General features: G+C 43.3%; 1 protein-coding gene and 1 long non-coding RNA gene across 2 annotated transcripts in view; one reads left to right on the forward strand and one right to left on the reverse strand.

The window, feature by feature from the left end:
- Positions 1-1,444, reverse strand: part of LOC141273126 (uncharacterized) — a 45,040-nt gene extending 43,596 nt beyond the window's left edge. The window contains exons 1-2 of the long non-coding RNA XR_012322064.1: positions 1,322-1,444; positions 1,133-1,220 (exon numbers count right to left, since the gene is read on the reverse strand). This is a non-coding gene — a long non-coding RNA (uncharacterized lncRNA). The remainder of the gene's footprint in view (positions 1-1,132; positions 1,221-1,321) is intronic.
- On the forward strand, positions 1,259-20,947 carry LOC141273122 (oocyte zinc finger protein XlCOF7.1-like). The gene is made up of 5 exons (XM_073684543.1): positions 1,259-1,513; positions 2,984-3,150; positions 5,727-5,906; positions 18,264-18,387; positions 18,487-20,947. Exons 2-5 carry the CDS (start codon positions 3,073-3,075, stop codon positions 19,671-19,673), a joined length of 1,569 nt encoding a protein of 522 aa, XP_073540644.1. The 5' UTR covers positions 1,259-1,513; positions 2,984-3,072; the 3' UTR covers positions 19,674-20,947.
- Positions 20,948-22,139: the final 1,192 nt, after the last annotated feature.

Raw genomic sequence — 22,139 nt, forward strand, 5'->3', positions numbered from 1 at the left:
TAGCAGCTTGGTGTGTGTATAATAGGGTTCTGTAGCAGCTTGGTGTGTGTATAATAGGGTTCTGTAGCAGCTTGGTGTGTGTATAATAGGATTCTGTAGCAGCTCAGTGTGTATAATGGGGTTCTGTAGCAGCTTGGTGTGTGTATAATAGGGTTCTGTAGCAGCTTGGTGTGTGTATAATAGGGTTCTGTAGCAGCTTGGTGTGTGTATAATAGGGTTCTGTAGCAGCTTGGTGTGTGTATAATAGGATTCTGTAGCAGCTCAGTGTGTATAATGGGGTTCTGTAGCAGCTTGGTGTGTGTATAATAGGGTTCTGTAGCAGCTTGGTGTGTGTATAATAGGGTTCTGTAGCAGCTTGGTGTGTGTATAATAGGGTTCTGTAGCAGCTTGGTGTGTGTATAATAGGATTCTGTAGCAGCTCAGTGTGTATAATGGGGTTCTGTAGCAGCTTGGTGTGTGTATAATAGGGTTCTGTAGCAGCTTGGTGTGTGTATAATAGGGTTCTGTAGCAGCTTGGTGTGTGTATAATAGGGTTCTGTAGCAGCTTGGTGTGTGTATAATAGGGTTCTGTAGCAGCTTGGTGTGTGTATAATAGGATTCTGTAGCAGCTCAGTGTGTATAATGGGGTTCTGTAGCAGCTTGGTGTGTGTATAATAGGGTTCTGTAGCAGCTTGGTGTGTGTATAATAGGGTTCTGTAGCAGCTTGGTGTGTGTATAATAGGGTTCTGTAGCAGCTTGGTGTGTGTATAATGGGGTTCTGCAGCAGCTCGGGTGTGTATAATGGGGTTCTGCAGCAGCTCGCTGTGTATAATAGGGTTCTGTAGCAGCTCTGTGTATATAATAGGCTTCTGCAGCAGCTCGCTGTGTATAATAGGGTTCTGTAGCAGCTCTGTGTATATAATAGGGTTCTGTAGCAGCTCTGTGTGTATAATAGGGTTCAGCAGCAACTCGGGTACTTGTAATGTGATTCTGCAGCATCTTGGTGTGTATAATGGGGTTCTGTAGCAGCTTGGTGTGTATAATGGGGTTCTGCAGCAGCACGGTGTGTATAATAGGGTTCTGCAGCAGCGCGGTGTGTATAATAGGGTTCTGCAGCAGCTGTGTTACATATTAAAGTGACAGTACCACATACTCTCAGCCATGTTATAAGTTCAATCTTGAATTAGACCTCGGCCGCTCCCCTGACATGGTTTTCTCCAGACTTGCTTTTCTTTTCCCTCCTAGGAGGAGGAGTACAGGGTAAAGACTACATTCCCCATAATGCATTGCCAATTTCACACACACTTGGACTGACAGCATTTCATGTTCCATCCACACTCACTGCCTCATTCTGCCAGCATGATAGGCGATGTAGTCCCTCAGCTCCAGAGTCACTCCACCTCCTGTCTGAGCAGAATACAGGCTTGAGACATACAACCTGGAAGTGAAGTGAAAGGCAGCAACAGGAAGTGGAGGGGCAGGAAAAACTTTTATCTCACAGGCACCGAGGAAGAGGAGCTGCCACCAGCTGCAGGTAATGCCCTGTATGGTGCTGCTGTAGGAAGTGTCCCCCATCAGACAGTGCTCAGTCAGTACAGACCTCACATGTACACAGAGGCCATGTGCCCTCATGAGGGTGGAGAGCGTGACATTAAGGTCTCCTGAGTTCAGTGGTCTGGCTGCAGGGCGTGCGGACGTCGCTCTTGTACGCAGGGTCTAACCCCATAGATGTCCAGGAAGCAGTCATTATTATGGGCTTTCAGTGCGACATCATTATGTCGTCACAATAATGGGTTAACACCAGAGTTTTTTCCCTATAGGACTTATGTGTTGCTAGTGTAAAGATTGTAGGTCCATGTCCACCTGACAAGTCCATGGGCTTAGAAACGTAGCTCCTCTGATAGGTTATAAAAATCTAGCAACAAAGGGGTTAATACGCAAGAGGTGCAGTTCAGCAATACGGAGGATGGAGTCCTGTGTCGGGGGTTAATTCAGTATTAACGAACCATGTAATCTAGTGCATGCAGTATAGGGGTTCACACCAGCACATTCAAAATTGTCTGTTATTCATCCAGAAAAAATGCCGTGTTTACATCCGTATCATCTGCCACGTGTTCGTTTTCCATATCCACACGGATGGCATACAGTTTTCCCATGAACAGGTTAAAGGGAATCTGACAGGTGATTGGCAGCATGCATCAGCCACTGGCTGTAGTATCTCTCCCAGGTACGTTTTGACTATGAAACGCTGCAACGTTTCAGAAAAAACATACGGTACTTTTAATAGCATTCGGCACTGAGCCATGCTGTGCATTTAGTGCAAGCGGGTCCCCGGTGACTTCTCCGCACTTAGTCAGGTTCCCTTTAATAAAAAATAAATACAGTATTCTATCCTTATACTTGTAATGCATCCGTTAAAAATCCTGACATACAGATGGTAACCCATATGTGATGTTTTTTGCGCACCCCTTGAATTTTAATTTGTGAGTCTGATCCAGAATACGGATCAAAGTAGAGCAATCTGTGCTTTTTCCCGTGTAGACCATCGGTCCGTATGTAAAATCGTTCATGTGAACTACAAGATTGACTTGCATTGGTCAGTGTGCTGCAGCCACACGGGGGCCCAAGAGGCAAGGGGGCCCACTTCCACCACCAAAGCTGCAAACAGTTTTTGTCGCAGGCACAAAAAAGGTGCCTATAAACTGTTCCTGCAAAAGGGATCATCTGTTCGCCACTGTGTGGCATGCCATGGGTACTTGATGTAGAACCATGCTGACTGTGACACGACTCCATTATATGTGATGATTGGGAATACCTGCTAGTGCATCAGATTAGAGTCATTTCATACTCTACCTAGGGAAGAGCAATGAAATCTTACATTATGTGCAAAGCCAATACTTTTGTGTCCATTGGCCTCCATCAAGGAGGATATTCACATTTGTAGAGCTCTGGGGTTTTCTGAAAAATAAATAAATCTTTTTTTATACTAACATTGTCTTTTTAGAGACTCACCTCCAGCAAAAGAAAAGTCAAAGTAAACCATATGTGTTTGAAAAAAGGTCTCACGAACATCATCTGACATATCCACAGAGGATGGACAAGAACCTGAACCACCTTAACAACAAGATACTAACCCTCACTCTGAAGATAATCTTCATTCTAACAGGAGAGGTAAATGATTATGGTAATTATCTTTGTAACTTTGCGAATGCATAGGTCATGGACAGGAGGTATGTGTCACTGAGGTGGCAAGCCTTGGTGATGTATGACCCGGAGAAGCAGTCTCCCACATTTATAGTGCTTAGAGGTGTTTTTAACGGGTGCGGGTTTTAGAAACGGCCAAAGAGCTGGGTGGGACTGGCCGTTCCCTTACCTCCAGTTCCAGAACTTGGGACAGACTATTTAACCCCTTCACCCCCCCAAGCCTGTTTTCACCTTTCTGGTCCGGCCAAATTTTACAATTCTGACCAGTATTGTGGTAATAACTCTAGAATGCTTCTACATATCCTAGTGATTCTGAGATTGTTTTATCGTAACACATTATACTTTGTTAGTGGTAAATTTAGGTTGATATTTTTTGCGTTTATTTGTGCAAATATCAAAATTTTGGCAAAAATTTTAAAAATGTAGCCATTTTCAAACTTTTCATTTTTATGCCCTTAAACCAAATAGTTATATCACACAAAATAGTTACTACATAACATTTACCACAAGTCTACTTTACATCAAAACCTAAGATAAAAAGAAAATAAGCAAATACCCTGCAGTAGATAAGTAAATAGAAATAGTGCATGAAAATAACATAGGGTACTTAGTTAATATAATTTTGATAAAAAAAAAACCTAAAAGCCAACCCACCACGTCAAGGTGAACCTATTCGGGATGGTCCTAAAGTCTAGAATTAAAACCTTACCATATGTCCAATGATGTAAATGTAAATAATGTCCGAGATGGCCCAAGACCCCAACTAATAGACACCCAGCCATGGGGGCTATATAAACGTAATGTCCAGCTCAAAGAAAAGGGAGCCAACACCCTTATTTACACAGTGCTCAAAAACCTGAAACAAACACAAAAAAGTTAATAAAAAACACTTCCCACATGTCTACTTTACAATAATTCTGTTAGGAAGTTATAAAGGTTAAAAATTTCTCATTTTTCCAACAAAATTTACAAAGCCAATTTTTTTAGGGACCACATCACATTTGAAGTGACTTTGAGGGGCCTATATGACAGAAAATTCCCAAAAGTGACACCATTCTAAAAACTGCACCCCTCAAAACCACATTCAAGAAGTCTATTAACCCTTCAGGTGCTTCACAGGAATTAAACGGAACCTGTCATGTCCTGTTACCCTTGTGAAAATAAAAAAAGCTACATTTTTGTGGGAAAAAGTAAAACGTTAATTTTTTTTTTCTTTCCACGTTGCTTTAAAGGGAAACTGTCATGTTATTTGGAGCATGTAAACTGTCCCCAGGTCGTTGTTAGTGATGTAATGTACATCACTAACACGCTTTTTTCATGAAAATCGGCGCTATAATCCTTTGCCAAAACCAATTCATATACTTATATCTTACTTGCTCGTTTAATCATAGAGGTGTTCTTCATTGCATTCAGTCAGGCTTGTTGCTGTCCTCTTAATTTGAATTATGTCCCCAGATTTGCGCTGACATCACATGAATATTAGCGTTCAAATCTTGTGCTTGCGCACTGTGTAGTGTGAGCCACGCTTGCGCATTGTGTATGCTGAAACCATGCTTGTGCTGTGACGAGCGACTCCCCGTGCGTGCGCAGTGAAGCTGTTTAGTTCCCAGCTTCACTGACTGTGACTCACAGTGGCTTCGGCGCATGTGCACACATTCAATAAAGTTGGGAACTAAACAGCTTCACTGCGCACTCGCAGGAGCCGCTTGTCATGGCTGATCGCCGATCAAAAATTTGCAAGCGCAGGTTTAGGGGGTTAATGGCCCGTTTCCTGTGCCCACATGATCACCATGACGTAGGTTTACGTCATTTTGTGGGAACCCCTTCCCGACCATGACGTAAACTTATGTCAAATATCGCGAAGGGGTTAAGGCAGTTCAGCTGCTTCATTCACCATCTTGGAATAAAGGTGGAAACAACTCTGAGACGTTGGTCAGTCTGACACAAACTGACCACCTGTGTATACTGAGCATGTTGTTTGGTTTTCTTTGTGTTTCTCACGTCCTTTTATGGCAGAAGGAAAAGGCAGTGTTCTGTTTGTTTCACTGAAGATTTATAGACTTCACTAAGAACTTTGCTGCCTGTGCTTACTTTAACTGCTGCCAAAGAGTGGAATCCATAAAGCTCATACGACACAGTCATCACTGTGAGAGGTGATGGACTCTTCGGCCCCGATTCATCAAAGTGTTTATAGCAAAAAAACTGGAATAAAACCCTTTTAAAAGTTACATATTTTTTTGCACAAAGCGAAGTTATTTTTTTCCTTTTTTCATGCCAGTTTCAAGCAGCTCTGCCAAAGTGGGCAGAGCTGGGGAAGAGCCAGGGTGGGATGAAGCATGGATATGCCCATCCGTCAAATTCAGTAAAACTCCCTGACTGGAGTAATGTTTTTGGTGAGGCGCACGCCACTGAGAAGATGCACCAAATACAATAATTAAATTAATCCAGCACGCCCCTCACCATGACTGCCGTATGAAGCTGTGCATTAAATATATTTAATATATATAAGGCATTGTATAATATATTTTCCTTTCTCTACACAGGATTATGCAGCAGTGAAGAAGACACCTGGAGAGTTTGTCACCCCCAGCAGCTGTCACGGTGTGTCTGCCGGATGCAGCAAGATGACAGAGACTTCACCTTCCTCACATAAACACAAGAGAAACAAGGAGCAGAAGATCCTGGACCTCACCAACAAGATCACTGAGCTGCTGACTGGAGAGGTGAGCGCTGCTAGGAGTGCTGGGACATTGTATAGTAATTTTAGGTAGGACCAGCTGACTATATAGTGGTTATGTTAAGACTCTTCTCCAACACCAGATGTCAGGGTAATGAGAGATGAGGTATATTAAGCCCCACTTATACAGTATACTAATGTCAGCCAAACTGTTCCGCCAACAGTCTCATGTGTTTGGGAGCCCCAATTGATTGTCGGAGGAGTTAAGGATCTGGCCTATCTGATTTCGGACTGTCAATCCTTTTGTTCCCCCATAGATAGGCCATTACCAGACATATTTTGTTATTGACTATCTCAAAGAGAACACAGAAGCGGCAGAGCGAGCCCTCCTGTGTATGGGAGAGATGGACAAGATAGCTGCCAGCCAATTGTTCGCTGACAGTCAGTCATAAGAAGGGTTTTAGAATTCAATATGCAGATCTGTTCCCCTGGGTGAAGCTACTGCCAGACATGATTTACAGTTTTTAAACACTTAAAGGGGTTTTCCCACAAACAAAGTTAATTTTAAAGTTAATTTTAATCTATAGATCTTGGAATAATAATAATTTTCATAATTGGATGTGTTTAAAGAAAATGTTCCTGTGCTGAGATAATTTTATAAATGTACCTCTGTGTAATGGCTGTATCTGACCGTGTACGGAATACGGTCTGATCATACCACAGCTCCTAGGCAGGAGAGGAAGCAAAAGAGTATACAGACAGGACAGCATGATTCTTTTTGTGAGGTAAAACATTTCACTGCCTGTTTATAAAAAATGTTTTACCTCAAAGAAAGGACAGTATGGGATCACAAATAATTCTATCTGTATACTGAGGCTGACACTAGGCTAGAAAAAAATAATTAGCTCCTCCTCAGCAGCATACACCCACCGACTGGCATTAAGCTCATCAGTTTAAGCTTAGTGTCAGTAGGAGGCGGACCTGGATCTGATCCCAGATCCGTCTTTTTTTCTTTTCAGGTATCCTGTTGTGTTTTAATAATCTCCCCTTTCTTTTTCATATTTTTCTTTCCCAGGGTAACAGGGTGCAATGTCTCACCCTGTTTTTCCACACAGGTGCGACCGAGAGAGCAATTTTGTGTCGTCCACTCGTGGTCTGCAAGCAGGACCCTTTCCCTGTCACCTTATGGTGTTCAGGAGGACCAGAGCCTGCCTCTGATCCCATCCCCAACCCCTTCCTCGGAGCGGGCCGGGAAGAAGACGGGGTCACTAGTAGTGACCTTCCCCCTTCACTGGGGTTGATCCTGTCTTCTGCACCGTCCAGGACCGGGACGGTGCAGGATGGACGCCTACCAGTGACCCCCTCACTACCCTCGGGGCTCCTGATGCCGTCCCAAGATGTGGAGAAGTGGACTGGACACGCAGAAGACATCAGGTACTTTATCTCCCTTCACCACCAATGCAGTTGCAGTGTCACCCACCCGCCTTCCCTCCTAGTGGCGGGGACGCATAGGGACATCTCTTTCCCGATGCCCCCTAGAGCTCTTCATTCTCGGCGGTACTTCAGGCCTCGGCAGCAGTAAATCCAGGCCCCAGCTTCGGCCTACTCCCGGATATGCCCCTCACATGACGTGCAGCCTATTCCGACGCTCTCCCTGCTCCAGCGTCACTTGGCCCGCCCTCTGTACCTTCCACGCCACCGCCCACCTTCTTACGTTGCGGACAGAAGGCAGTAACCACGCCTCCTGCTTTTTGAAAGAGTGCTCAGCACGGGCTTTGTTCCCGTGCGCACTCTGGCCCTCTATATCAGGGAGGGGGACGGTCCCTTTGTCTTTCCTGCACTTTGCATGGGAACATCCTGTTATGCGTGCGTTTTTTGCACGGAACCGCCCTTCTTCTTCCTCCTCCTTGAGTGCCAGACCAGCTTCCAGACGCCATATCTCCTCTGCTGGATCTGTCTGCTGGGGAGACACCACATCGGGCGTCTGACCGGGTAGGCTCTGACCAGGCTATACTTCACAGTATTGGCTCTCCTCAGCAGTATTCCAGACACAGCAGTGTCACAGGTACTCAAACAAACACATATGCACAGGCTCTGGGAGCCTCTCTCCCGTCCCTCTCCCAATACAACTCACTACACCTGCGCCCTCTGTAATACAACGTGGCCCACAGGCCAGGCCTCGGCATTCTGCCCAACCTGCAGCCCTTCCAGTATGTCTTCCTCACAGGAACCCACCGCCGCCCGGGATGAGATCACACCCTCCTCTCCGGAGTGGGCTGTTGCCCTTTCCGTATCAGACCTCACCAAGGTTTCACAATCCTTGGTCCAGGTCATGGAACGTTTACCCATTCTAATGGCTGTTTCCACCGCTCCGAGCATTCCTCAGCAGGATTCGCAGGTACTCAGCTGCTGTGCTCACAGGGACAAAACAGGGGCGAGACCCAAGAAGCTAACGCGTTCTCCTTCCTCTTCCAGATCTCCTTCACCGTCCACGTCTTCCAAGTTGCCTTTGGCTCTGTCCTTCCCTGAGATGTCACTTGGATCCGTTTCTGAGTCAGACTCCGATACGGACCAAAATTCCAAGCTGCAGGACATGGTTGACAGTCCCATCAGGGTGTCAACCAGACACTCAACATCAAGGAGGACGAGTGCTCCCTCGTCCGGACCACGCCGTCTCCTTAAAAAAAAACAGTGTCCCCCTCGGACGTTTTTTCAGTCATAACAAATTCAAAGGAGTCCTCTCTAAGCATTGGGGGCATCCTGACAATCGTTTTTCTGGGAAGAGACAACTAGACATCCTTTATCCCTTCAGTTCGGAGCTAGTCATCCAGTGGTCGAGGTCCCCATCTGTCGATCCACCGGTATCCCGTCTCTCCTCCAAGACCATTTTATCACTGCTAAATGGTTCTTTCCTTAAGGACACCATGGACAGACAGGTGGAATCCCCTGTCAAGCTAGTTTTCTTCTGCCCTCTCTTCTCTTCCACATGGGTAGCCAAGTCTATTTCCGCTTGGGCTAAACTCCTCCATCAGGGTCTTACTTCCTCAGCCCCTCCAGAGAAGATGGCGGATCTGGTGGACCAGATTGCCCACGTGAGGAAATATCTTTTATCTGCCTCCCTAGACGCTGCCAATTGTTCAGCTCAGGCCAGCAGCAACATCATAGCCATACGTAGGATTCTCTGGCTTAAAGCCTGGAACGCTGACCCGCCTTCCAAAAAGTCCCTTACTAATCTCCCCTTTCCAGGGTTTCCGACTCTTTGGGGCTAAGCTAGACCAGCTCATTTCGGACGCCACTGGGGGCAACAGCACATATCTCCCCCAGCCTAAGCCCAAACGTCCGTTCAACCCCAGATGGACTCCTCAGTTTCGCCGTTTTCGTCCCTTCTCATCTACCAGGGTCCCACCTCAGCGGGACCGATCTCCGGTCCAAAGAGAAAGAAGGAAGCCTTCATACAAGCCTGCTCCATCCTGGCGCAGAATGGGACACCCCAACAAAACCTCAGGATCCCGTTCTAGAAGATTCTCTTCCACATGACGGGTCATCCCCACCTGGGAATCTTCTCAGGGTGGGTGGCCGTCTCCTTCTTTTCTGGGACGCATGGCTGGCGGCGATCGACGACTCCTGGGTCAGGGAAATAGTCTCCACAAGCTACAAAATAGTATTTTCCTCCATCTCTCATGATCACTTTTTCTTGTCATGTTCTCCAAAGGACCCGGCTCACGTTTCAGGTTTTCTCCGAGCCATCGATTCCCTTCTGTCTACAGGAGTCATTATTCCTATTCCTTCAGAAGAGCGCTTCACAGATTTTTATTCAAACCTTTTTGTGGTCCCAAAGAAGGACAGGTCCCTCCATCCAATCTTGTACCTCAAGCTCCTGAATCGGCAGGTGCGGCTCCTTCACTTCAGGATGGAGTCCCTCCGCTCAGTTATCTCTTCCATGGAACACGAGGAGTTCCTCTCCTTGGTGGACATTCAGGACGCATACCTCCATGTCCCGATTTGCGAGTCTCATCAAAGGTTTCTCCGATTTGCGACCCAGTAAAACCAATACCAGTTTACGGCACTTCTGTTCGGCTTAGCGTCGGCCCCCAGAGTGTTCTCCAAGGTGATGGCAACCGTCATGGCCATTCTTCGTTCCAAGGGAATTGTCATCATTCCCTATTTGGACGACCTGTTGATCAAGGGGCCGTCCTACCGGGACTGCTACCAGAACCTACAGATCACTTTGAACACTCCCTCACGTCTCGGCTGAATAGTAAACAGGATCAAGTCTTCCCTGATCCTGTGCCAGTGTCTAACCTTCCTGGACATGATGTTACACACCTCCCAGGCCAAGGTTCTTCTTCCAGAGGACAAGATCACGGCCCTAAATCGGGGGATCCATGTTCTAAGACGTCCTTCTCTCATCCCTCTGCGACTCTGCATGCGAGTTCTGGGGAAAATGGTCGCCGTTCCCTTTGCTCAGTTCCATACCCACCCCCTCCAATTGGTGGCTTGGGACAAGAGGACCTCCTCTTTGGATCATCCCATTCTCTTACCTCCCCGAGTCAGACAATCTTTGACTTGGTGGACCCTATCCTCCTCCATCCGCCTCGGGAGATCCTTCCTCCCTCTTAGATGGTTAGTGGTCACGACGGATGGTTTTCCTTCACCACACGGTTCAGGGCCGCTGGAATACCCTAGAGACTTCTCTGCCCATCAACCTGCTGGAAATCAGAGCTATCTACCTCTCACACCTTCATTGGGAGGACCTTCTTTCGTGCCAGCCAGTCCTGATCCAGTCCGACAATGCCACGGCTGTGGCTTACATAAACCGTCAGGGCGGCACTCGAAGCAAGCCCCTCTCTCTGAAGTCTCACGGATTCTACTCTGGCCGAACGCCATGTGCCATTGATATCCGCAGTTCACATATCTGGTGTGGAAAACTGGGCCACAGACTTCCTCAGTTGTCAGGGCCTAACCTCTAGCGAGTGGTCTCTTCACCCAGAGGTGTTAGCTCAGATTTGCCAAAAATGGGGCACTCCCAACGTCGATCTAATGGCATCACGGGTGAATCGGAAGGTTCCTCACTTCTTAGCCAGGTTTCACGACCCTCTGGCAATCGCTTACGATGCTCTAGTCATACCATGGTCTCAATTCCTGCCTCTCTCGCTGATCCCCAGAGTTATCAAGAAGATCAAGCTGGAGGGAGTTCCGGTTCTACTGGTGGCCTCAGACTGGCCCAGAAGGGGCTGTTATGCAGAACTGGTCAATCTGCATGCCGACGCGTCTTGGAGATTTCCGGAGCGCACAGATCTGCTCTCTCACGGTCCACTCTTCCACCCGAATTCTCAGTTTAATGGTATAGCCGTTGAAGCCGCGGTGCTGAAGGAGGCAGGTTTCTACCCCTAAGTCATACAGACCATGATCAGCGCAAGAAAACCCAACTCTTCTCATATATATCACCGTACCTGGAAGACCTTTTTTAGATGGTGCGAGGAGAACCAATCAGCTCCCATGTCCTTTTCTTTGCCTTCCATCTTGGCCTTTCTGCAGGCTTGCTTTGTTGCCGGTTTATCCCTCAGTACGCTCAAGGGTCAAGTTTCCGCCTTTTCCATTCTGTTTCAGCGTAATCTTGCCGCTCGGCCTCAGGTAAAGACTTTCCTTCAGGATGTGGCTCACTTAGCTCCACTGTACCGTCAGCCAGTAGATCTTTGGGATCTGAATTTGGTGTTAGTAGTTCAGGCCCCTCTTTTCGAACCAAGTCAGGAAATTTCCTTGTCCCTTCTTTACTGGAAGGTTGCATACCTGATAGCCATCACATCCATTAGAAGGGTTTCTTAATTGGCAGCTCTTTCGTGTCGTTCTCCGTTCCTCGTCCTTCATCAGTATAAGGTAGTTCTTAGGCCAGTACCTTCCTTTTTGCCCAAGGTGGTCTCTGCCTTCCACCTAAATGATGACATTGTATTGCCTTACTTTTTCCCTTCTCCTGCCTATCCACTTGAAAAGGCAGTGCATAACGTGCATTTGGTTAGAGCTTTGCGTTGCTACCTCTCAAGGTCTGCTTCTTTCAGGCGTTCGGACTCCCTGTTCGTTGTCTCTGATGGTCATCTCAAGGGTCTTCCTGCTTCTAAATCTACCATCACTCGCTGGATTCGCTTGACGATCTTGGAAGCTTATCAAGTAAAGGACAAACTGCCCCCTCCGGGCTTAAGAGCTCATTCCACCCGGGCGGTGGGGGCTTCTTGGTCTGTTGGCCACCAGGCTTTGGCCACGCAGGTTTGCAAGGCAGCTACCTGGTCGTCTCTGCATACCTTTACAAAATTCTACAAGGTTCATACCTAATCCTCGGCGGATGCCGGACTAGGTAGTAAGGTGCTACAGGCGGCAGCATGGTTACCTGTGTCACCCAATGAGGCAATAAAGAAAGAGGGATTTTTGTACTCAATGTAAAATCTTTCTTGGAGCCTTCATCGGGGGAAACAGCAACCTCCCTGTTTTTGTGCCTGTGTCTGTTTTTAGTGCCTTCGTGTTTGGCCAAAGTGGCTAGTGTTTGTCCTATAGGCCTATGTTTGGCTTGTTGCCATGTTATACTTGGGTTATTATTATGCTTCTCCTATTGGTTTTCACTAACTGATGAGCTTAATGCCAGTTGGTGGGTGTATACTGCTGAAGAGCAGCTAATTATTTTTTCTAGCCTAGTGTCAGCCTCCTAGCGACAGCAGCATACACCCATGGTTACATGTGCCCCCCAATGAAGGCTCCAAGAAAGAGATTTTATGGTGAGTACCAAAAATCCTTATTCCAAGATCTATGATTAAAATGAACTTTGTTCTTGGGACAACCCCTTTAAGATAAAATTTGGCAAAACCCAAGAATGGTCTGACAGTGTTGTGTGTATTATGACCTCCTGGCAAGCTTTTTAAAGTAGAAAGGGTAACAAGCCCCTGCTAGGTCTTTGTGAGAAGGGTTTATTTCACATTGGAATATAAGGAGCTAGCATGTTATAATCTAACATGGTAACTTATATTCTCTACCACAAAGGTCTATCAGTGGCCATTGGGAGCTGAGAACGAATGAAAAAATAAATAAATAAATATATATATATATAATATATATATATATATATGTGTGTGTATGTGTGTATATATATATATACAGTACAGACCAAAAGTTTGGACACACCTTCTCATTTAAAGATTTTTCTGTATTTTCATGACTATGAAAATTGTACATTCACATTGAAGGCATCAAAACTATGAATTAACACATGTGGAATTATATACTTAACAAAAAAGTGTGAAACAACTGAAAATATGTCTTATATTCTAGGTTCTTCAAAGTGGCCACCTTTTGCTTTGATGACTGCTTTGCACACTCTTGGCATTCTCTTGATGAGCTTCAAAAGGTAGTCACCGGAAATGGTTTTCACTTCACAGGTGTGCCCTGTTAGGTTTAATAAGTGGGATTTCTTGCCTTATAAATGGGGTTGGGACCATCAGTTGTGTTGTGCAGAACTCTGGTGGATACACAGCTGATAGTCCTACTGAATAGGCTGTTAAAATTTGTATTATGGCAAGAAAAAAGCAGTTAAGTAAAGAAAAACAAGTGGCCATCATTACTTTAAAAAATGAAGGTCAGTCAGTCCGAAAAATTGGGAAAACTTTGAAAGTGTCCCTAAGTGCAATTGCAAAACCAATCAATCGCTACAAAGAAACTGGCTCACATGAGGACCGCCCCAGGAAAGGAAGACCAAGAGTCACCTTTGCTTCTGAGGATAAGATTATCCGAGTCACCAGCCTCAGAAATCGCAGGTTAACAGCAGCTCAGATTAGAGACCAGGTCAATGCCACACAGAGTTCTAGCAGCAGACACATCTCTTCAACAACTGTTAAGAGGAGACTTTGTGCAGCAGGCCTTCATGGTAAAATATAAGACATATTTTCAGTTGTTTCACACTTTTTTGTTAAGTATACAGTACAGACCAAAAGTTTGGACACACCTTCTCATTTAAAGATTTTTCTGTATTTTCAGGACTATGAAAATTGTGCATTCACACTGAAGGCATCAAAACTATGAATTAACACATGTGAAATTATATACTTAACAAAAAAGTGTGAAACTACTGAAAATATGTCTTATAATCTAGGTTCTTCAATGTAGCCACCTTTTGCTTTGATGACTGCTTTGCACACTCTTGGCATTCTCTTGATGAGCTTCAAGAGGTAGTCACCGGAAATGGTCTTCCAACAATCTTGAAGGAGTTCCCAGAGATGCTTAGCACTTGTTGGCCCTATTGCCTTCACTCTGCGGTCCAGCTCATCCCAAACCATCTCGATTGGGTTCAGGTCTGGTGACTGTGGAGGTCAGGTCATCTGGCGTAGCACCCCATCACTCTCCTTCTTGGTCAAATAGCCCTTACACAGCCTGGAGGTGTGTTTGGGGTCATTGTCCTGTTGAAAAATAAATGATTGTCCAACTAAACGAAAACCGGATGGAATAGCATGCCGCTGCAAGATGCTGTGGTAGCCATGCTGGTTCAGTATGCCTTCAATTTTTAATAAATCCCCAACAGTGTAACCATCAAAGCACTCCCACACCATCACACCTCTTCCTCCATGCTTCACGGTGGGAACCAGGCATGTAGAGTCCATCCGTTTACCTTTTCTGCGTCGCACAAAGACACGGTGGTTGGAACCAAAGATCTCAAATTTGGACTCATCAGACCAAAGCACAGATTTCCACTGGTCTAATGTCCATTCCTTGTGTTCTTCAGCCCAAACAAGTCTCTTCTGCTTGTTGCCTGTCCTTAGCAGTGGTTTCCTAGCAGCTATTTTACCATGAAGGCCTGCTGCACAAAGTCTCCTCTTAACAGTTGTTGTAGAGATGTGTCTGCTGCTAGAACTCCTGTGTGGCATTGACCTGGTCTCTAATCTGAGCTGCTGTTAACCTGCGATTTCTGAGGCTGGTGACTCGGATAAACTTATCCTCAGAAGCAGAGGTGACTCTTGGTTTTCCTTTCCTGGGGCGGTCCTCATGTGAGCCATTTTCTTTTTTAGCGCTTGATGGTTTTTGCAACTGCACTTGGGGACACTTTCAAATTTTTCCCAATTTTTCGGAGTGACTGACCTTCATTTCTTAAAGTAATGATGGCCACTCGTTTTTCTTTACTTAGCTGCTTTTTTCTTGCCATAATACCAATTCTAACAGTCTATTCAGTAGGACTATCAGCTGTGTATCCACCTGACTTCTGCACAACACAACTGATGGTCCCAACCCCATTTATAAGGCAAGAAATCCCACTTATTAAACCTGACAGGGCATACCTGTGGAGTGAAAACCATTTCCGGTGACTACCTCCTGAAGCTCAAAAGAATGCCAAGAGTGTGCAAAGCAGTCATCAAAGCAAAAGGTGGCTACTTTGAAGAACCTAGAATATAAGACATATTTTCAGTTGTTTCACACTTTTTTGTTAAGTATATAATTCCACATGTGTTAATTCATAGTTTTGATGCCTTCAGTGTGAATGTACAATTTTCAAAGTCATGAAAATACAGAAAAATCTTTAAATGTAGAAGGTGTGTCCAAACTTTTGGTCTGTACTATATATATATATATATATATATATATATATATATATATATATATATATATATATATATATATAAATACCCACAGACAAAGACTTGAGCAGTCTATTTAAGGGTAGGTTAATTTTAACATTGAGAGATAGAATATCCAAAACAAAAGAAAATCACATTGTATAAATTAGATATTTTTTTGCATTTTGCTGTGAGAAATAATTATTTGATCCCCTACAAACTATTATGAGTTCTGGCTCCTACAGACCAGTTAGACGCTCCTAGTCAACTCATTACCTGCATTAAAGACAGCTGTCCTATATAGTCACCTGTATAAAAGACTCCTGTCCACAGACTCCATTAATCAGTTAGACTCTAACCTCTACAACATGGGCAAGACCAAAGACCTTTCTAAGTATGTCAGGGACAAGATCATAGACTTGCACAAAGCTGGAATGGGCTACAAATCCATAAGTAGGACACTGGGTGAGGAGGAGACAACTATTGGTGCAATAGTAAGAAAATGGAAGAAATACAAAATGACTTTCAATCGACATCGATCTGGGGCACCATGCAAAATCTCACCTCATGGGGTATTGATCATGAGGAAGGTGAGAGATCAACCTAAAACTACATGGGGGGAACTTGTTAATGATCTCCAGGCAGCTGGGACCACAGTCACTAAGAAAACCATTGGTAACACATTACGCCTTAAAGGTTTAAAATCCTGCAGTGCCCGCAAGGTCCCCCTGCTCTAGAAGGCACATGTGCAGGCCCATCTGAAGTTTGCCAATGAACACTTGGGTGATTCTGTGAGTTATTGGGAGAAGGTGCTGTGGTCAGATGAGACAAAAATTGAGCTCTTTGGCATTAACTCGCCGTGTTTGGAGGAAGAAGAAAGATGAGTACAACCCTAAGAACATCGTCCCAAACGTGAAGCATGGTGGGGGAAACATTATACTTTGGGGGTGCTTTTCTTCAAAGGGGACATGACGACTGCACCGTACTGGATGGAAGATGGATGGGGTCATGTATCGCGAGATTTTGGCCAACAACCTCCTTCCCTCAATAAGAGCATTGAAGATGGGTCGTGGCTGGATCTTCCAGAAAGACAATGACCCTAAACATACAGCCAAGGCAACAAAAGAGTGGCTCAAAAAGAAGCACAGTAAGGTCACGGAGTGGCCTAGCCAGTCTCCAGACCTTAATCCCATAGAAATCTTATGGAGGGAGTTGAAGCTCCGAGTTGCCAAGCGACAGCCTCAAAATCTTAATGATTTAGAGATGATCTGCGAAGAGGAGTGGGCCAAAATTCCTCCTGACATGTGCGCAAACCTCATCATCAACTACAAACAACGTCTAACTGCTGTGCTTGCCAACAAGGGTTTTGCCACCAAGTATTAAGTGTTGTTTGCCAAAGGAATCAAATACTTATTTCTCACTGCAAAGTGCCAAAAAATTGATCTAATTTATACAATGTGATTTTCTTGATCTTTTTGGGGATATTCTATCGCTCAATGTTAAAATTAACCTACCCTTAAAATTATAGACTGTTCATGTCTTTATATAGATTTATATATATATATAGATTATATTATATATCTATATAACATCTGGCTCATAAAATATATATAAAAAAGCGCAGCAGCACTCCATTATTGCCAATATGCATAAAGACAATAAAAACATTTGATTTAAACTGTGCTATTACTCAATGAACTTTACTTACCAAAAATGGAGGTTCTTAGCGCATAAATTGGCCAATTCATGTGTGCCCATCAACCGCTGCAAGGTGACCTCCCATCTGATGGGTACTACTCTGCCTACATGCCTCTCTTGGGCTACAAGCCTATAACTCTGGACAGAACATGTCACTTCAGGGCTGAAACACCTACAATTTAAAATGGGCTGGTAGAATAGAATATACATCACCTGCTGGTTTATGCGCTAAGAACCTCCATTTTTTGTAAGTAAAGCTCATTGAGTAATAACACAGTTTAGATTGAATGTTTTTATTGTCTTTATGTATCTTGGCCATAATGGAGTGCTGCTGCGCTTTCTTTTTATATATCTTTTGCAGTTTCTGCAGCTTGCACCTGTTCACATTTAGGATGTGCTGGTCAGCTTTCTTTATTGATTTTATATATATTATATGTATGTATATATATATATGTGTATATATATATATATATATATATATCTATATATATATATATATATATATATATATATATATATATATATATCTATATATATCTTTCTTTATTGATTTTATATATATTATATGTATGTATATATGTGTATATATATATATATATATATATATCTCTATATATATATATCTATATATATCTATATATATCTATATATATATCTATATATCTATATCTATATACATACATACATACATACATACATACATACATACATACATACATACATACACATATATATATATATATATATATATATAATATTTTTTTTTTTTTTTTTTTCATCACTAAAATAAATAAAAAAAAACTTTACAAGTTTGCAATTGCTGTAATTCAACTGACCTGCACAATTATATTGTCAGGTCGCGTTTTTACCACACAATGAATGCTGTAGCAGAAAAAAAAAAAAAAGGATTGCTCAATTGTTTTTTTTTAATAGTTTCACCTCGCTTGGCATATTTTTCCAGTTTTTCAGTAACTCATCTGGCTAAGTTGGTGGAAAAATAAAAGTTATAGCTCATGGAGGAATGGGAGAAAAAATACTTAAAGTGCAAAACTAAAATTTGCTGAGACAGGAAGCTGTTAAGAAAGGTATCTGGATGATGACTTTATCATTATGTATGTCAGGTTCCTATAAGATGCGAGGATGTCACTGTCCATTTCTCCATGGAGGAGTGGGAGTATGTAGAAGGACACAAGGATCTGTACATGGACGTCATGATGGAAAACCAACAATCTCTCACATCGCTGGGTAAGAAACGTAATCACCTTTAATATGATCAGTAGAAAATGTAAATGTATGTAATTGTAAATGTTTTATCTTATTTGTTTTTTTTTTTACTTTCAACAGATTTACTAGTAAATGTCACATCTGAAAATCAGTTGTCTGATGGTAATGAGCCAGTGTCATGTGATGGCGCAGACCCCAGAGACACCGAAACGTGTACACCTATAAACCATTTACAAGAATGTCCATCTCCAAATATTAAAGCAGCACCAGCGAGATTAGAAGAGGGAAGTCTTCTTCATCCTGAAATATATACACCTTCAGATCTTATACACTATAAATCTTTTCATATTAAGGAGGAACTCTGTGATAAAAGGTATCTCACAGACCCAGAAATGTATGCACCCACAGAACATATCCAACAATACTCCTCTACATACATAAAGGAGGAACCAGTGTCTTGGGAAGGAAATCATCTTCTAGACATTGACCTTTATGCCACCAGAGATCATCTGCAATACCCTCCTACTCTTATTAAGGAGGAAACAGGTTCATTGGAAGAAGGGAAGTTCAAGAATGCCAACATTTACAGACCTGTTAACACAAAGACGCGATTTACAGCTCTGAACCAAGCCACCCATGCCTCAGGCCAAGCATACTATATATTTGAGAATGAGACCCATCTCAACAGCTCTGATTTCTTAGGACATAAAGCTTCTCAACTGTTTGAATGTTCCAAATGTGGGGATTGCTTTAGAACACGGTCACTCTTTGATGTCCATCAGAGAATTCATAAAGGGATGAAAATATATCCTTGTCAGGAATGCGGGAAATGTTTTAGTTGCAGTGCTCACCTTACTCTTCATCAGCGGGTTCATACCGGGGAAAGACCCTTTTCCTGTTCAGATTGTGGGAAATGTTTCAACCGTAATGCTCACCTCACTGTGCACCGTAGGATACACACAGGAGAGAGGCCATACCCTTGCAATGTATGTGGGAAGACTTTTAATTGTAGCGCAAGCCTTATTGTCCATCGGAGAATTCACACAGGAGAGAAGCCTTACCCATGCCTTGAATGTGGAAAATGTTTTGCCACCAACTCCGATCGAGCAAAACATCAAAAGGTCCACACTGGTATAAAACCTTTCTCTTGTTTAGACTGTAAAAAAAGTTTTGGTTGCAACTCGCATCTGATTAAACACCAGAAAATTCACATTCGGGAGAAACCTTATTCTTGTAGTGCCTGTGGGAAACGTTTTGTCCAGAAAACACTGTTGACTTTGCATTTAAAGACACATTCACAGCAGTAAGATCTTGCTTAGAAAAATCTGATTACACCTTACCCCCTTCTTTCTGTGGAAAGCCTTAGTAAAGCTAAATTATTTGGCGTAATTGCACCTAATAAATATCTCCTCAGCGACATGCTAAATTAATGCGTCCCTTCTAATCTAATGGTATTTGATTCCCATTGGTGTGTCCTTACAGTCAAAAACACCAAAGTAATTTCCTAATTGTGTATGGATCTTAAGATGCTCTAGATTGTGTATTGAGATGCAGCATATGCTGACATATACGTACAGTACTGTGCATAGGTTTTAGGCAGGTGGGCAAAACCAATTGCAAAGTAAGAATACTTTCAAAAATAGAAGTGTTAATAGTTTACTTTTATTAAATAACAAAGTAAATGTACAAAAGAGAAATCTAAATCAAATCCATATTTGCTGTGACCGCCCTTTACACTTGTACGTAGATTTTGATGGAATTCAGCAGAGAGGTTGTTCCAAACATCTTGGAGAACTAACTAAATATCTTCTGTGGATGTAGGCTTGCGCAAATCCTTCTGCCTCTTCCAAATGTTTCTTAACGGGCATATCCGGGACTAGTTTATTTTTTTCACTATGGGCCTAAGAACAGGTAGTTGCTAACTACTTACCTGTTCTACCCGGCGCCAGCTTAGAGCAATCACGGACCACTCCTGCTTGCAATTCTGCTGTTTCACATCAACTGAGCAGCTCTTCCTCTTCTGGGTTGGCTCTGTCAATGGTGCGTGACTGCCGACGTCATGCTGATTGACAGCCGGCTTCCAGTTATTCAACGTGGAGCCGGCTGTTAATCAGCATGACATCAGTCACGCCCTGTCAACTGAGCAGAAGTGAACCAGCTGCTCTGTTGACGTGAAACTGGAAAATTGCCGACAGGAGCAGTCTGTGACCGCTCTGAGCTGGCAGAGATCAGCGGCAGGTAGATAGCAACTACCTGCCTGTTAATTCTTCGGTCCATAGTAAAAAAAATAAATAAAATAGTCCCCTATAAACCCTTTAATGAGCTTCAAGGCTTAAACTTTATTTTGCATCAGGATAACGAACCAAACATGCAGCCAATTAGACGCCTCCCTGATGATATTGCATATAATGGTTACGTATCTGCCTTTGTTTTTCAGCATTGAGGACATCATTGATCTTGATCAAATCCCAAACTCCATATACTGAAATGCAGCCCCAAATTTGCAAGGAACCTCCACCATGCTTCACTTTTCAATGCAAACACTCATTATTGTACTGCCCGACAGCCGTTCGAAGAACAAACTGCCATCTGATACAGCATACATGTCAAACTCTTGCCCGTGGGCCAAATCTGATTCGCAAGATGGTTTTATTTGGCCCGCAACACCAGAACCACCACCTCTATGTGAGGCTCATTATTCTGTATGGAGGACTATGTGCGGCCCATTATACTGTATACTGGTTGGCCTGCAACTTTGTCCAAGTTTTTCATTTTGGTCTTCTATGTGCTTGACTTTGACATCCCTGTGTTACAGCCAAATATTTCACATTGTGACTCATCAGTTCAGAGCACCTGATGCCATGTTTCTGTTCCCCAGTTCCTATGTTTTTGTGCAGAATTGAGTTGCTTAGTCTTGGTTGTGTCAAAAGTATGATTTTGTTTGGCTGCAATTCTTCAATGATGACCCTTCTGACCAAACTTCTCCAAGCAGTGGATGGGTGTAGCTAGGTTCCACTAGTTGCTGCCACTTATATGGCACTGCTGGACATCTTTCGGTTTCAAAGGGAAGGGAAGTAAGCATGATGTGTCTATAATCTGCTTTGGCAAACCACTGTGTCTATGGTCCTCATCAATGCCCTTTTCTTGGTGATTTCTGAAAAGAGCTTGAAGAGCACATCTTGAAACCTCAGTCGGCTTTGAAATCTTTCCCTGGGAGAGACCTTACTGATGCAGTATAACTAACTTGTACAGTTATATGAAAAAGTTTGGGCACCCCTATTAATCTTAAGCTTATTGTTTTATAAAAATTGGTGTTTTTGCAACAGCAATTTCAGTTTGATATATGTAATAACTGTTGGACAAAGTAATGTTTCTGCCTTGAAATGAGGTTTATTGTACTAACAGAAAATGTGCAATCTGCATTCAAATAAAATTTGACAGGTGCATAAGTATGGGCACCCTTATCATTTTCTTGTCTTAAATACTCCTACCTACTTTTTACTGACTTACTAAAGCACTTTTTTTGGTTTTGTAACCTCATTGAGCTTTGAACTTCATAGCCAGGTGTATGCAACCATGAGAAAAGCTACTTAAAGTGGCCACTTGCAAGTTGTTCTCCTGTTTGAATCTCCTCTGAAGAGTGGCATCATGGGCTCCTCAAAACAACTGTCAAATGATCTGAAAACAAAGATTATTCAACATAATTGTTCAGGGGAAGGATACAAAAAGCTGTCTCAGAGATTTAACCTGTCAGTTTCCACTGTGAGGAACAT

The sequence above is a fragment of the Phyllobates terribilis genome, unplaced genomic scaffold (genome assembly GCF_046119375.1).
Source record: "Phyllobates terribilis strain yellow unplaced genomic scaffold, ASM4611937v1 Scaffold_5__5_contigs__length_657084704, whole genome shotgun sequence".
Classification (NCBI taxonomy): domain Eukaryota; kingdom Metazoa; phylum Chordata; class Amphibia; order Anura; family Dendrobatidae; genus Phyllobates; species Phyllobates terribilis.

What these genes read in the sequence shown, in the direction of transcription:
- LOC141273122 (XM_073684543.1), top strand. Translation starts at nt 3,073, where the DNA reads ATGGACAAGAACCTGAACCACCTTAACAACAAGATACTAACCCTCACT. An exon ending in CTGAGCTGCTGACTGGAGAG is followed by an intron (nt 5,907 to 18,263) that starts GTGAGCGCTGCT and finishes TATGTATGTCAG; the next exon opens with GTTCCTATAAGATGCGAGGA. An exon ending in ACAATCTCTCACATCGCTGG is followed by an intron (nt 18,388 to 18,486) that starts GTAAGAAACGTA and finishes TACTTTCAACAG; the next exon opens with ATTTACTAGTAAATGTCACA.